Source organism: Micromys minutus (genome assembly GCF_963924665.1).
Source record: "Micromys minutus genome assembly, chromosome: 12".
NCBI classification, from domain to species: domain Eukaryota; kingdom Metazoa; phylum Chordata; class Mammalia; order Rodentia; family Muridae; genus Micromys; species Micromys minutus.
In genome coordinates, this window is record NC_137981.1 from 30,937,613 (window position 1) to 30,953,664 (window position 16,052).

Below are 16,052 nucleotides of genomic sequence, written 5' to 3' on the forward strand. Positions count from 1 at the left end.
ATGCAAGGTATCCACTGTCTTGGCTGATCTTTCTTGCCCATTTTTTTTTCCGCCTGCTATAGGGCCCCAGTGGCAGACCTGCTTTCTCTTCTGAGCATGCTTTGGCTATTCCCACATCCTTGCTTTCGCTCAGGCTCCTTTCCTACTATCCCATCTAGTAAAATCACTTTCATATTGCTAGTCCAGAGCAAATGCCATCATATTCTTTGAAACTTTTCTGAGCAACCCCCTCGTTTGGATGCTCAAACGCTCATGGGTACTGCCACCTTGTGCTACCTGTAAGGTCTAGTTTCAGTCTGTCTTTACAACCTGCCTCCTAGGTGAGGTTGCTTCCCCAGTGCATTAGAAAGCAGTTGGGCTAAAACCTCAGTGGCTTCCTGCCATGCTTGCTATTCTGGAAACAGCCAGGCAGGAACTGTCTGCAGGTAGGTCTTATTGAAGTCACAGGAAGTTGGGAAACTAGGATTCTCAAGGGAAAGGAGGACATTAAGTTGTGGCTGGATGTACGAGAAGAGAATGGAGAAGTCAGACAGCATCCAAGGTCCCTGTCTACACTGCTCTATATAGGAAGAAGTATAGAACCCTCCACACTATCCCTTCTATTGCTGCCTGGTGTCTCACATGGCACTGTGTGCCTTTCCTAAGACTTCTAATAACAGACTTTCTGTCTCCATAACTTAAGTTCTTCACAAAAACATAGAATTCGTTCTTCAATACTCATGGAACATCCACTGTTTGCAGGCACTGCTCAGAGAAGAGAAGGCCTTCCAGATATCGTGGACAGACATTAACCAAGCAGCTCAGTGCATGTTCTGTGTTCCAAGGGGGAAGCTCTGAGAATGTATTGTACAGCCCTAACCTAGACTGGTTGAGCTCCAGTGAACAGCCAATGGAGGAAGTGACATTTAAACTTCACTTGACCTAGGGAAAAAAAATGAAGTTATATCCATACTTCAAGCCTTACACTAAGATAAATTCCAGATGGTTCAAAGGCTTAAATTCAGAAAGTCAAACCATAAAAATACTAAAGGAATGTTCGTATCCTCTCAAAAATGTATATGCTGAAATCCAAACCCACAAGGTGATATTATTATGAGGTGGGGCCTTTTGGAAGTGATGAATGGGGTTAATACCCTTGTACAGGAGACCTAAGGAGACTAGTTTGCCCTTTCTTCATTGTGAAGGCATAGTAAAAATGTTCTGTATATGAGTTAAAAGCAGGCCCCCAGGACAGGGACAATCTATGGTACTTTGACCTTGGATTTACCACTTTCTGGAGCTGTTAACCAATAACTTTCTGTTATTTATAAGCTAATCTGTGGGTGGTGTTTTGTGATAGGAGCTGGAACAGACCGAGAAAGATATTAAAACATTGAAACAGACCATAGGACAACTGTCTTTACGGTCTTATACTATAGCATAGAATTCTAGTAAAACAAGATTTAGACACCATTAGAAAGACTTAAGATGACAAATTGAGAACAGTTTTAATTTTTTTTCTTCATAAGTAAAGCCAGCAATGGTTACACAGATGAAAAGGCAGGAAGGGATATTTCAAAGTTAGACCAAGGATGAATTTCTGTAACATGTAAAGAGCTCCTACAAATCTGTATGGAAAGGATCAAGGGGTTCTGTGGGATTACATGTGCACACACTTGAGTAAGGCTATCTGCACTTGTACTTAGACCGAAAGAAACTGGCATTGAAGGTTAATGCCACTGTCACTTGCCTGGTGACAAACACAGAGGAGTTAGAAACATACACTCCCAGTCATATGACAGACAAATGCCAAGGGGGCATCAAGGATTTAGTCCCTGTAGAGGGCAACTGGAAAAGTCCCACAAAACTAGAAGTGTATCCTCTCAGCAAGTTCACATTCAAGAACTTCACCTACAGATCCATCCGTTCATAGACATACCTTTCGTCAGTCATAATTATGGCAGGAAAAGAAAGGACCTGATATGCCTGAAAGGCTTTCAAGAGATACCTGGCACAGCATAATAGTATGCAAAAAAAAAATATATATATATAGTATTCAAATGGAGAAGATCTCAAAGATATTTATGAAGGGAAAATGGCAAGTTTCAGATCAGTGAATATTAAATCATTTTCATAAATGTTACATATAGACTATCTGTCATATATATTCATTATAATTATTTGTTATATAAAATCATATCACTCTATTTCTGTGTCTTAGGACACTATTTCTATGGGCAGACTTGGTCACATCAAAGTGCCTGCCTCAAGGCTGATATTTAGTTGCTCTCTGATAAATATTTATTATATAATTACAGGAAATACATGAATGAAGGAATACTCTGGATCTGGGATTATTCCTTTAAAAAAAATATCAAACCTTTTTCTTATTAAATGCAGAAAGACCGTAGCTAAATTCTATCTAAGGAATTCTGGAAAAGTCTAAAATGTATCCTTATATAAGACAAAGAAATACTGAAAGAATTCTTTCATGTACTCATATAAGAATATCTTCTCTAAGCAGAAAATGAATTTTCTATCTTCACTGGCATTTGCTAGACAATGCTTTCAATATTCCTGCTAAAACGTGGACCTCTCGACTAGTGAGGAGCCTGAAGACTTTTTTTGTAGACATTCAGTTTTCTGACTAGGGGAACAATGACAACCATCTGGACAGACTTCTCTCGTAAACACAATGCCCTCATCTGTTCCTCTTGGCATACAAACCTTTATCATAGCCAAACCATAACAACTAAAATCACTGCCATTTACACATGTCTGTCTGAGGCTGGAATATGCTCCATGTTCAGTGAGAATCATAGCCCCGAGCCTCTGAGTGGTAAGCAGTAACATAGATGTCTCCATTTTACACGTAAGAGACTTAGACATGATATACCTTGTCACATAGGCTAACTGTATTAATGATGACACTAACTTTTGGAATGTAGTCTATGTTCCTACATTACTGTTCTAACAATAGATAGTAACTTGGAACAACTTGACTAGGGGTGACATATTAATATAACATAATGCCTGTTCTAGGACAGACAGCCACAAAACCACAGCTCCATGATTCTTTATCTGGTCAGGGATCCCTAAAGAGTCTCTACTTTGAATGCTTAGAGGATGCAGGAGTGCCCACACTTAGCAGAGTGATAGGATACCTATCTGCCAATTACCCAGTGTTTCTCACCGAGGCCCATTCATTTCAGGTTATCAGGAGATTCTCTGGCTGACAATTTACCATAGACCACTCATTCACTCCACAGTAATTATCTGTGAGCAACACGGCAGGCTGTCCTTGGAACCATCAAACTGACAAATGGTTAAATAGCAGAGTGCTCTGAAGTTAAATTTAAAACCACTCTCTTACACCTCAGCTCACACATCCCAGTTCAGCCACAAGAATATACCAGTTGACCAATGCCAAAGGCCAGGAGGGCCTATCCCATGGGGAGTGTTCCCATCTGAACAAGGTGGAGTTTGCCTTGTCCATGCCTTCTAACGGGGTCTTCCAAAGACCTGAAGTGCCGATGTACAAAGCAGTTCTCCAGAAGATTCTGCCCCACCCCACATCAAACTATGCACCATTGTGCCTTCTTAGTTACAGACTAGGGCCTCAGGCAAGCAACTTGCTACTTCAAAGCACTGAGGCAGTCGCTCCTTCCCCTGGCCTTGAGAACAGTCTTTAAACAAAAGCAACTGTGCATACAGCCTTTTAGTCACCAGAAGGAGCAATGCTTCAGTCAATCAGGTTGCCAGCTCAAAAAAAAAAAAAAAAAAAAAAAAAAAACCAGGAAAGTAATGTTAGAGCATAGGGTCATGCCACTGTTGGCCTGAAAATTAAAAAAAAAAAAAAAAAATTAATTAATTAATTAAATAAATGAAATAATAATCATCAAAATAAGGCAACCACAGACTATTCAAGGGAAACTCACTTTCATTTCCAAGCCTCCGCTATAGTTTCTAAAATTCAAGTTTTACTGTGAAAATAATTCCCCAGAAGGCACTGCATGTCCAGGGTCTGGGAATTATAGAAAACACAATATTTTCTACCTCTAGCAAAACAGTTGTCTCCAATGCAAAGCCTGCTGGGTCCTGGCTTCCCCATCCAGCTTACTTATTTTAAATTATCGTCCCTCTCATCTATGGAATATTGGAAAATAGTTAAACCATCATTGTCTTGCCCCAAAGAACACGTCTAAAACCTTAGTCAGATGTAAAAATGGTAGACTATTTTCTCCGGAGGCAGATGCACAACTTCCTCTCTCTTTTAAACTGGTTCCCAATACCAGTGGCTTCACGGAGCCTCTGACAGGACCCAGGACGGAAATTCCAAGCCTCTCACTGAATCAGAAGAACTGTCCAGTTACTAGGTCTTCAGGTTTCCCTGTGACTTGAGCCAGCACTATGGGTAATGAGGTGATAGAATTCACATTTCATAAGGGAGGCTGTATAAAGGAAATATGATATTATTTTTTCTAGAAAGTGATTTATAATAATACCAAGAAACCAATTTTTAAAATTCCTTCCCCATCTCAACGTTTATAGAAAAGGCTAACGTATCTTGAGAGATTTACTATTTGCTGATATTTATCCATATGGTGGCAACAACCAAATGCTGAGAGGGGGAGAAAGGCTGGGGAAACGATTTTGGAACGGGACAATAAGGAAGAGCTCTGACGATTTGGTATCTCTTGTTGTGGGCTAGTCCTGCGAAGGAGGTCCCCAGAACTACCTCTTACCATTGCTGTTGTCCCAACACATCTGTACCTGGAGAATGGCTTCCCTCGCTCCCAGAAACAAAAGGAACAGTAGAACATCTCAACTGCAACGTCGGCTGCATACCTGCATCCTCACTGTGTTTGAAATTACAGAATAGCAGCTCTGGCAAAAGCTAAAACATGAACATGCTAGAGAGCCAAAGTCCTGCTTCCATAAATCAGAGCCAGCTTAGAGAACATTCACCATGGCAAGTCCCACCGCGGCCAGCCTGGGAAGGTACAAGCACCTACCCCTGGCTACACCTCAAAGGTTCAAAAATCATTTCTAAATATAGATCCTATTTTATGTCTGCAGAGGCTGTAAATCAGGGAAAACAACTTTCTTCCATCCCCAATAAAATATTTGCACCCAAGGAAAACTCGGAGGATTTCTGGCTTTCTACCAGCTTTGCTTGGGCATAAAATTTTCTGACACTTCACCAGAGACGTCAGCATCAGTACAAGGCGGCTTTAAAGAGGGAAATGATTTTCTGACCTGTGGATAACCCCTCTAGCCTCAATGGGAAGGGGGGTAATAGAGACCCAAAGCCGGGTTTTTCCAGTTATTAGCATCTGAATACATTGTTTTTCTTGGGGACCAAATCCTTCCTTATAGGAAGTGCTGCTCTTTGAATCAGTGAGCTGCAGGGTCAAGTCTGTTTTGTTGCCATATTCCCATCAAAAAAAGGACTGCCAAGAATAGTCTTGGAAAAAGCAAAAGTGGAAAGGGCAGAAGGAATAGGGGAGGAAGGAGGGGAGGGAGACCAAGGGAGGGATGCAGAAGCAGAGAGGGAGGGAGGGGAGGAAATTAGAAACAGGAAGTGAGGGGAGAAACTAAGTGGCTTGCATGGAGATTCCCATCTACCTTCTGTCTTTTCATTTGTCGTGAATTTTCAAATATCTGGCTTGATGAAACGTCAATTCTTTCTCTTCTTCAGTCTATCTAGTGCTGCATATATCTCTAGTGCAGGCACCAGAGGACTCATGGGGATGAGAACAGGGACCAAGAAAGGGAAAGAAAACTACCAGGAGGCCCTTTTCCCTCAAGAACACACATTCAGGAACAACTCCGGTGTGGAGCACCACACCCCTAGAGTGGGACATCACACTGCAGTCCTGGAGAAAACACCACCAGGGCTCAGACGAGAGCCACGGAAGAAGTGATGCCAGGGTAGGCAGCATCCATACTGGGCCAGGGATGGTAGGACCAAGATAATCCTCTTGAGCTCCACACGAAAGCAGAGGCCGATTGCATAGCAGACAGGACCATTCCCCAAAACCCCTCCTGGGATATACTCTCTAAACACTGTGCCAGGGAACCAGCACACAGAAGGGGGCCGCCCAGATGTCCTAACTGCAGGACTTCTTGGAACTGTTACAAAGGTAACTCTGGCCGGAGTAGTGAAAGATCTCATTTGTAAGTCAGAAAGGATAGAGGCTGGGGAGGAAAACTGACACCTTCCCTCTCTGGCTATGTTAGCAAAGGCAAATACTCTACTTTTATGAACTTTAGGTTTCTTTTTTTTTTTTCTTTCTAACATGGAAGAGATTATTTCCCCAACTTTAGAAGTGGTAATAACAAGAGGCTACAATGTCCAGTGTGAGCATTTCGGCATGGCCTGTGATGTTGCCTGTGTCTCTCTGTAGCTACCAATCCTCTTTTTTTCCATATCTGACATTATTGTTCCAACGGTAATTATCAATCTACATGACGAGCATTAAGACGAGTAGCATCATTCTCCTACATCAGGTGACTTTCATTGCTCTTCTCTGAGATGCCAGCACATACAGCATCGTCCATCATAACCGTAGGCACTCACCAGGCTGACAAGGAGGCAATGGGACAAAGAGTTGACCCCAGCAAATCACAGCCTGGTAACAAATGGCTGGGTGGCCTTGTTATATGTGAGCAATGGGCTTCTGAGGCCCAGGTGGTATGACTTTATCATCGGACAGAAGAGCGAGGAATTGAGAGAGGTTGCTCAGTTGGGAGAAACATCACAAATGATTTCTTCTCACAGAGATGTAGGAAGGAATCCTTTAAGGACTTACAGCATCAGCTGACACCCACTCACGGGGAGGTGCATGAGGTGCGTTGCTCACGACACCTCCATAGAACACATGATGCCCAATAGGACCTGCTCCAAAAGAAAGTCCTTCCTCTCTATGAGGGGCATTAATGTCCAAACGCAGTACACCTGAGGAAGGATCCAAAGGAAGCTGGCGGCTGGGAGAACCTTCCGGTTGGATTTGGTTGATGCTTTGGCAGGAGTTTGAACTGCATCCCAAAGGATTTTTTTTTTCCTTTTTAGTCAATTCCTGCATGCATTTATCACAATAACCCCATCTGTCATAAGTCACATGTTAGAAATGAGCAAATCTTACATAAACCCGCCCCTGAGTACAATACAAGGACCCTACTAAATCTCTGCTGTTCCTGCTGCTTTGTGTGCAAAGGAATTCTTCACAGAAGATGCATTTACTGAGGGGAGAAGCAAACAGTTTTGAACAGGACACGTGCACCACAGTGAACTCAAATCTCCTACCTGTCCGCCCGGGTTTAAGCGTCGGCGTTTAGAAAGGAAATGAGGTAATCTGCAAAAGCTTTTGCAGAGAAGACTTTCTCTTGGATACAGGGCACGTAGAAGAGCCCCAGTGTTATTAACATTTCAAACCTCAGATTGAGAGGTACAAACCTGCATGTAAGCTCAGAGGGATCAGACTTGATAGTTCTAAAATCCATGGTGTATATAAACATCCATGTATGTGTGTGGACACACATTCTCTCTTCCTCCCCCCTCTCCCTCTTCCTTCCCCCTCTTTCTTTCTCTCTCCCTTCCTTGCTCCCTCCCTTCCTCCCCCTCTCCCTCTCCCTTCTTCCCCCACCCTCTTTGGAGTAGGCCATAAAAAGGCACTATACAGGCCAAAATCCTGTAATCAATTCTATTGTTACATTCTATTTTATTTTGACTGGTAAGCCTGGAGTAGTTGCTAGAGGAGCACAGTTAATTTTACAAGATTGCCAGACCTTAAGAAAGATTTCCAAGACTCTACAGACTTTTTCCTTTCCATATGCTCAGGACTGTCCAATTCTTTCTATACTAAAGACGATCTGAGGTTTTTCCCAATGACAGCCCATATTCTTCTTCAGGCTCATTTGAAGCCATCTGTTTGATAGTATTGGAATGATCTGAACCTTGATTCAGACTGTACAGTTTATCTACTAGACTGGGCAGGTATATTTTTATCAAAGAAATCAGCACACATTACCCTTTATCCAGAGACTGACTAGTTACTCCAAGTTCCTATCAATCTTGGCCTTGTACAATAGTGGAAATAATAGTCTAGGCTCATGTACTGTGCACAAGGGGAAAACTAAGTACATTCCATCGCAGTTAGTGATAAAAAAAGAAGAGGGGAAAATGGAGGCTCAGGCAAGTGGACTGAGGCATGTGAGCAAGAGGAGCCCTTGTTACAAAGGCTTTAATATCTAAAAGAGCAGGTCAAGGGAAGCAGATTGCAAGGGGAGGGGAAAGAAAGGGGGAAAGCTGCAACCTTCATTGAATGAGTGAATCCAAATCCTGGAATATGGGTTTGGATGCCAAGTGGCTGAGCCTTCTGCCCATATGCCATTGTGAAATTTGTAATTCAGCAAATAGAAAGGTCTGTCTGGTCCACTGCAGTGTATCTCTGCATTAGATATTTGGTGAGTGCACTGTTGTACCTCTGTGCTGTGAACACGGACCAGACCTCTGAAGTGAAGCTTTTAAGAGTAGATTTTCCTTCAGTCTGAGATGTTCAAGAGGGTTCTGAGGCATCCACAGTGTGGTACCTTTGAACCACAGAGACTGCTCAGGGCCTGGGAGCCTTGAAGACACTAGAGCTGGGAGCTGGTGGTGAAGCAAAGCTGGCATGTAAGCAGGAGGCTTCGTTTTGAAAATATTTGCTATTGGTGTGAAGGCACTAACCTGGTGGCTTAGGGGACAGAACAGATAGAGAGTAGAGAGCCTCCATCAAGAGATAAAGTAAAGAAAGCTTGTCTCTCAAAAGAATAACTGTACCAACTTCAAACTGAAGGCTGGCCTTTTTATCACATTTTATGTTTTTGACATCTATATAGCCCCAAAACACACAAGGAGTTTTCTTTATTAAAATCATCATCTGAATGATAAACAAATTGCTGTTAGATTAAATATTCCATTATGTTAAATATGAATTCGTAAAAATTCTGAACTTAAGAAAGGGAAAATTATTGACTTAGACCTCCAACAGTAGAATTCAAAGCTGGGAGAGATATCTCAACCAAAATGTCCACTTTTCTTATTAATCTTCAGGGAACAGTCAGTTGTAAATCCAGGTTGACACCTGTTTCTACACCCTTAGCCCCGAATAATTAAAGTATAATGTACAGTTAGTAGAAAGGAAACTAACAACTCCAAACTGAAACCATTATAGAAAGTTACATGTATATATGTACTGTATGTGTGTGCACGAACTGTATGTGTATGTGCAATGTATGTTTGTGCATTGTATGCATGAGTGCAATGTATGTGTGTGCACTATATGTGTGTGCACTGTATGAGTGTGTGTGCACTATGCAGTTAACATATCAATCATTTTCAAAAGTGAAAGCAAGCCCTATAAGTCCTTCAAAGCACATTTTGAATTTGAATTTCAAAACACAGTTGACTTGATTCCTTAGACAAAAGGTCTAAATGTTTTGGTTTGTAATGTCACCTGTCCCAGGGAGGAGTGCTTGCTCTGTAAGCTGCACTTAGCCTCCTGCATTGTGTATTTCCTCTGCTCCACATAGTGTCATCATGCAGTCTATTTGAGGGAAATAGCACAATGAATTCTCTTGAAACAAATGCAAGCAGTAAGGTGAGCTCAGGAGGGAGACGGGGAGAGGGAAACCGGAAAGTACTAACCTGAGAGTCAAGCTGGTTGAAGCAAGGGTGAGAGCAGCGGTTTGGAGACAAGCAGAAAGGAAGGGGTAGCAAAAGAGAACAAAAGGAGGGAGAGCCATTAGTTTTAAACGTACAGCCAACAGATGGTACATTAGCAGGTTCTATACCAAATGAAGGATAATAAAGCAACTCCTATCTGATATATACCCCGAAGCCCTGGGCACACACCATAAGCTTATAGATCATGCATAAGAAACCCATATCTGCTGGCACGCACATAATCACACAGGCACTTGTGCAAACCAGAGAGCTGTCCTGCCTCAGTACGATGACCACATTTGAATTTTTTTAAAGGAACGTTGACAGAGGAAGTTCCTAGCTACCTGCGTGCACATTATTTTATTTGTCATTTGACAAGACAAAACTGAAATCACTAAGTTCAAGCTATAAGCTGTGATGTCGAAAAACCTTCCATTTGAATGAGTGATTAGGGTGGTTACAGCCTAAGAGATGGTTTTTCCTTCATTCTTAAAAACAGAGGAACCTAGCAATTTGGATTCTGGCTTAAAGATTCACAGTTAATTATCACAGGGCACTGTAACTAGCAGTGAGCAAAAGCCCTATGAGGAGGGCTGTTGGTGAGGTCCCACCTGCCTGTTAGCCTCCCCATAAGAGCAACATCCAAAGCAGACAGTAGTTCCTGTCCTTTGATAGAAACAAGGTTCCAGCTTTGCCTCTAAGAATGCCCACAGGTTTGTTAACTTATTTGCCTAAGAACTTCCAACCAGGCAAAACGGTAGTCTGTAACGGAAAGGCAAGCCTAGGGAGGAGGCCATGATTATGTTCCAAGCTATGCAAGGAACATGTAGTAGATGTTCATTTTTGTTAACCTGTAAAATACCCTTCCCAAAAGGGTAGATACACAAAACATCTGTCCAAACATCTGCTCACAGGATCCCTCCTTTCGTGTTATAATGGGGTTTTATGAATGCTGCATAAATGAAAGAACAAATTCTTAAGATAAAGTCTAACCTAGAACATTTCAAATGAAAATAATGTTTGACTACAGTGATAAAAGTCAAAGAGAAAAGTTTCAAGCGCACACGTGGTGCACTTCATAGTCTAGACCGGGCACCTCTCTGTTATAAACTGATCCAAGTCAGATCATGGCTGTCATGGCAACTGTTTCTAATCCTTCTTTTCTACCAAGGATCTTGACCCTTGGTAGAAAAATGCAGAGCTAGAACAGCTAGCTCACACTTCAGATGGCACGGCCTTCCCCAAGGGACCCTGCCTCTGAAGTCTTTCCAAGGGGTCACTATGGAGTTCTAGTCCCTTATGACTTTATTCTAAAGAAAGTTCTTGGGCTCTGTGGTTAAGAGCACTGTACTGGCTATTCTTCCAGAGAATGAGTTCAATTTCCTGCACCTCCTTCACAGTTCAAAACCATCAGTTATTCCAATTCCAGGGACTCTGACACCCTCTTCTGGTCTCCTTGGTACCAGGCACACATGTGGTACATAACATGCAAGCAGGCAAAATTCCCATACACATAAAATAAGAACAAATAAATTCCCCAAATAATTTTTAAAACATTTCTTCAAATTCAGTAGTAGGCAAAATTACTCAGAGGAAAGGAGTATATATAAAAAGGAATAGAACTCACACCAGATTTCTCCCCTGTACCGTGAGACTTTTAGAATATATTATCACACTCTAGAAATAATAAGAAAGTTTAAGTTTGCTTTTCAAAAAGAGCCCTGAAAGGCATCAAGGAAATTATGTCAGCACGTTATTGAGAAAATCAGAGAGGAAAATAATAGTTTCTTTCTCAACATTAGATAAGGTTCTGTTAGGCACCGAAAATCATTTTTCAATGTCTAAATGTCTGATGGCATTAACCCTTAGTCCAGATAATTAAGTGGTAACTTGCCTTCTGCTCTGATATTAGCCCTGGGACCCCTATTTCCCTCCACCATCTAGAGGAATGGATATGGCTGAGAACTCAATTTGCGTTCTGGACAAACATCAGGAAAAGCCCTAACAGATTTAAGATAATTACACTAAAGTTCGCCCAACTGACTCCTTCCCCTGAGTGGGATACAAGCAAACCAGTAGCAGAAAGTCTTGCTTGACAGACCCTTTATCCCTTTTCTTCTCTGGGCACCACAGATTTGTCTGGAACCTAAATAAACCCTGGAGACTGTGATAGAACCAATGGAGTGGAGCAATGTGCTCCACTACCTCCAAGATTTAGTCAGCGGCTGACTTGTGTGGTCTACATGACAGTTTACGGAACAACAGAGCAAGGGAAGCAGCCTGCTTCCGATTCACTCTTGGGTTTGCTCTTTAGGCCACTGCCCCTGTGAGCAGCTCCTCCAGAGCAGCCCCTGGTTGAGGCAAGAGCTTCCAGCTAGAACACCAGCATCCAGGACGTGTGCCTCAAGTGAAGCATACCATATACCTTAAAAAGCTAAGTATCACTGAAGGAACAGCATCATTGGAAATGGCAGCTGTGTGCTACACAGAACATGTTAGTGATGGAGACAGTCTTTGAGATAAAAAAAGATGAACAGAATGAGAAGATAAACTGGCCTCTCAGAGAGAAGCTGGCCCCTGCCAGGGTATCAGAGTCAGTCCTGACCTCAAATGTTTTGTTGCGTGTGACAGAAGTTCTGGAACATTTTAGAACACGAGCCGCTTCAAAAAAGAGGGCTTTTTGCTCTGGTAGGCCACGTTACAAGCCAGAGACCACAAATTCATTTCAAGTTCAATATTTTGGTTTTCGAAGTTACAAACTTAATTTCAAGCACTCTCTACGACTCTGAAATGGAGATATATGTCAGGATGCTAAGAAATCTTTAGTTCTAAACATTATGAGGTATGAATTTTGTAGTTTTGGCCAGCAGAGATACTGACGCATGTGAACAGGGCTGACTGGCAAAGTCGAGGAAGATCCTTTAGTGGGAATGAATGCACACGCAACCCAGCAGATAAAGCTTCAGAAAGGGAGGCCAAGGTTGGGCTCTCTTTTTCCCAGGAGATTTCTCCTCTGGACCTTCACCCCGCCTCCTTAGGGGCCTGGGCTGGGCTGGGGCTCAGACATTTCCCAGACTGTGTTCTGTTGCTGGACCTAAGATGCAGTCAGGCAGAGACCTGGGACAGAGTCAGGCCCTAGCACATGTTTTATGAATTACAGTGCCTGGGAGGCATCAGCTTTAAGGAGAGGCAAATGCAGAGATAAAGAAAATGTGCAGAAAGTACATAAAGATAAATGCCTGTAAAATCACTGCTGCTTTAATGCTTTCCATATTGAAGAAATAAAACTGTGAATATTCTTGATGATTTAATGGCTACACAGCCCAGCTAAGACCTGTTTTCCCAACTAGATAATTAAGCCATTTATATGTAAATGTTTGTAGTAGCCGGTCATATTTTCAATTCCAGTTCTCAGTAACTGCTTTAGTACAGACAAATGCCCTGCTAAACACCCAGAGCTTCACTTTCCCTCAGGAAACTAGTAAAGGAGAGGCAGGGCTCTAGTGGCTTCAGGGCCTGTAAAGAGAGAACCCTCGGGCTCCCTGCATTACTTCAGCTGTAAGAGGAGTTTGTCTGCATGGCCCCTTGGTAGAAGGCATTGTACTCAGACACTCCTAGATTTGAATTCTAGTTTTGATTCTTCTGAGCTCTATAATCTTTAGGAAATCACTAAATGTGTATAACTCATGCTTCCTCATATATTACTGGGGGCGGGAGGCTTGATAGCTTTTGTGGGTAAGATTAAGTCAAATACAAGTCTCCAAGTCAAGTGTTCAACAGTATCTGGCACACAGTAATGGTAAAATACAAAGACTTCATTCTTATGGTTATATTTGGAATTATTAATAATTCTGGTGTTATATTTGGTATTATTAATAATGCTGGTGTTGCTGTCTACATTATCCACTGAGATAACTGCTTCCCAAAGAGGTGGACTAGAAGTTCATAGACCTACACACTACAGCTGTTGGTCTCTGATGGTCATTGGGAATAAATGAATGATTGAGTGATCACAGAAAGTCATTCAACTTTCAGTGTCTAGTTTTGAAACAATGAAACAGAGTCATAAGTTCTTTGTGATCCTATACCAACTTCTTTTTCTTCTTCTTTAGAAAAACTGGTCATGAAATGTAATTCCAGAGTCATGGTCAAGTTAGAATTTTAAGAACCAGCATGCTTTCCCACACTTTAAAATTAAAAGCGTTTGAAGATTGTTTATTATGTCTTATTATGCCTTAAATGCTTCTTTTGCATATATGTGTTTGTGTGTATATAGGGAGAGGCATACATGTGCCATAGCATATGTCTGAAGGCTATAGGGCGAGGCTCCCTCTTTTCACTATGTGGGTTCTAGAAATCCGGCTCTGGCTTAGTGACAGGCACCTTTGTCTGTTATGCTATCTTGCCAGCCTGCCCTTAAAGAATTGAATTTGCACAGTTACCTCAATAGAAAAGAAGCACTAAAATTAGTTGCACTGAATCAAACTTAGTCACAATGTCAACCAAAAAGGGCTATGGTTATTAAAAAAACTATCCATAAATTTGGTGTTCAGATGATTAAATACAATATTGAAAACATTGCTGAAATTTCACTGTGAATAATCTGACTATCCAATTCAGGCAGTTGATACTGAGAACTGATTTGTTTTGGCATTCTGTTCTTCATAAAGAAGTTAGTGCCCTACCTTATATGAAAACTGAGTAGATAAAAAAAAAAACAAAATACATTTTAATAGGATGTTAGACAAGATTCATGGCCACGGTGCTGGCACATAGTAGATGCAAAATTAGAACCCAGGTCTTTCTTTAGCAAAAGCCCATTATCATCCCTGTAAGGCCAAAGAGCCGTGCTCTGCACAAGTCTTCAAGTCCTTCAGAACCTCACAAGTGTCTCGGTCCAAGTTGGCAAGTGTTCACTGACTTATTCAAAATTGGCTGATCTCTTCCATATGGACTGAATCTAGAAAAACAAATTCTGCCTATTGCAAAACCAATGAGAAATACTCAGAGGCTTTATAGAGCTATGTAAGACTATTTAGAAAGTCCTTTCCTTATAGAAGTATAGAAAAAAAGTGGTTTTTTTCTGACCATGCCATTTATTAATATAATAAAGGTATAGTTTATCTTGAAATGTAAAGATACTAGAAGTCTGTTTTAGACTCATTCTTTTAGACTGAATGTGTGATCATGTAGACTCTACCCAACATATTTAATCACATTTATTTTCCAAGCAGTCTAAGATCCTCTGAGAAGATAATTTTTAAGGAAGAATTTGTTACAGTGTGCCAAAAGAAATCCAAGAAGACATGAGCCTCCCTTTCTCTTATCTGAATGAAGAAATTCCAACTATATTTCTCCATATTCTCTGTTGCTTGTGACAAAGCAAAACCACAAATGTTCATCTTTAGTGGAAAGGAACTGAGGTTTTAGATAGTCAAATCCCAAAGTTTTGTATACTTCACTGGTATAAGTACTGGATCCAAGATACCCCTCAAGGAAGCCAGGCTCTGTTTTCCTAGATGCTGAAAGGCTCTTAGTTCTGCAGAAGAAAAACCTGCACCTCTGTAGCATTCCACAGAAACACATCATTCCTACCTGGAAGGCTACATTTCTTGCTATTAACTTCCTTTTACTTTGTGATATGAGTGTGTGCAGGCAGGTGTTTCAAACGTGCCACAAGTCAGAGTGCACACCAAGCCATCTGTGTTTGCTTACCTTGGACAACCCTCAGGGTGCAGAACTCACCTCTCAAGTTCCGCAATCTTCTTGTCTTTATCATTTTTCTCGTTCTCCACCTCCTTGAGGATCTCCAGCAACCTGTCAACTTCTGCTTGAGCCTTGCCACACTCATCACGGTAGTAAGATGCTTCCTTGTCCAGCTGTTTCAGTCGGTCTGCAAACTCAGGGTTCATCCTGGAGTCATCTTCAATATTATGTGCCTTCAACATTACATTTTTAAAGAATGCAGTTAAGACAATGGTTCAGAACAACAGACAGTGTAGTCACTAATGGCCCAGAATGTAACTTTGGAGAGAAAATAACCAACAAGAATTATGGGTATTCTGTCAGTGAGAAGGCAAACTTGGAGGGAAAAAATCATATATTTCAGTTACCTTAAATACTGCTGACTGTGTGATAGTGTCCCACAAGGGATGGTGTTCTTCTGCTACTGATATTTTGTTATGCTAAGTTTTTTTACTTTTGACTTTTTCATTCTGCCAAAAAACCGGTGTCTTAGTTCCTGTTCATTTAGTAAAAAGGACGGAGACTGCAACTCTTCACAAGGCAATTTCCACCAAATGCTTCCATTTCCAAAGCACAGAATGAACGGGATTGGAGTAAATTGTTTTCCGGGGCCTGGGAA

The 16,052-nt window shown here is 41.5% G+C and overlaps 1 protein-coding gene across 1 annotated transcript in view; it reads right to left on the reverse strand.

Moving 5' to 3' along the window:
- The window catches only part of ERC2 (ELKS/RAB6-interacting/CAST family member 2), a gene marked incomplete at its 5' end in the record, with an annotated part of 796,341 nt that overhangs the window by 406,407 nt on the left and 373,882 nt on the right, over positions 1-16,052 (reverse strand). Inside the window, one exon of the mRNA XM_080926404.1 lies at positions 15,434-15,627. Within this exon, the coding sequence (XP_080782530.1) occupies positions 15,434-15,627 (194 nt within the window). The remainder of the gene's footprint in view (positions 1-15,433; positions 15,628-16,052) is intronic.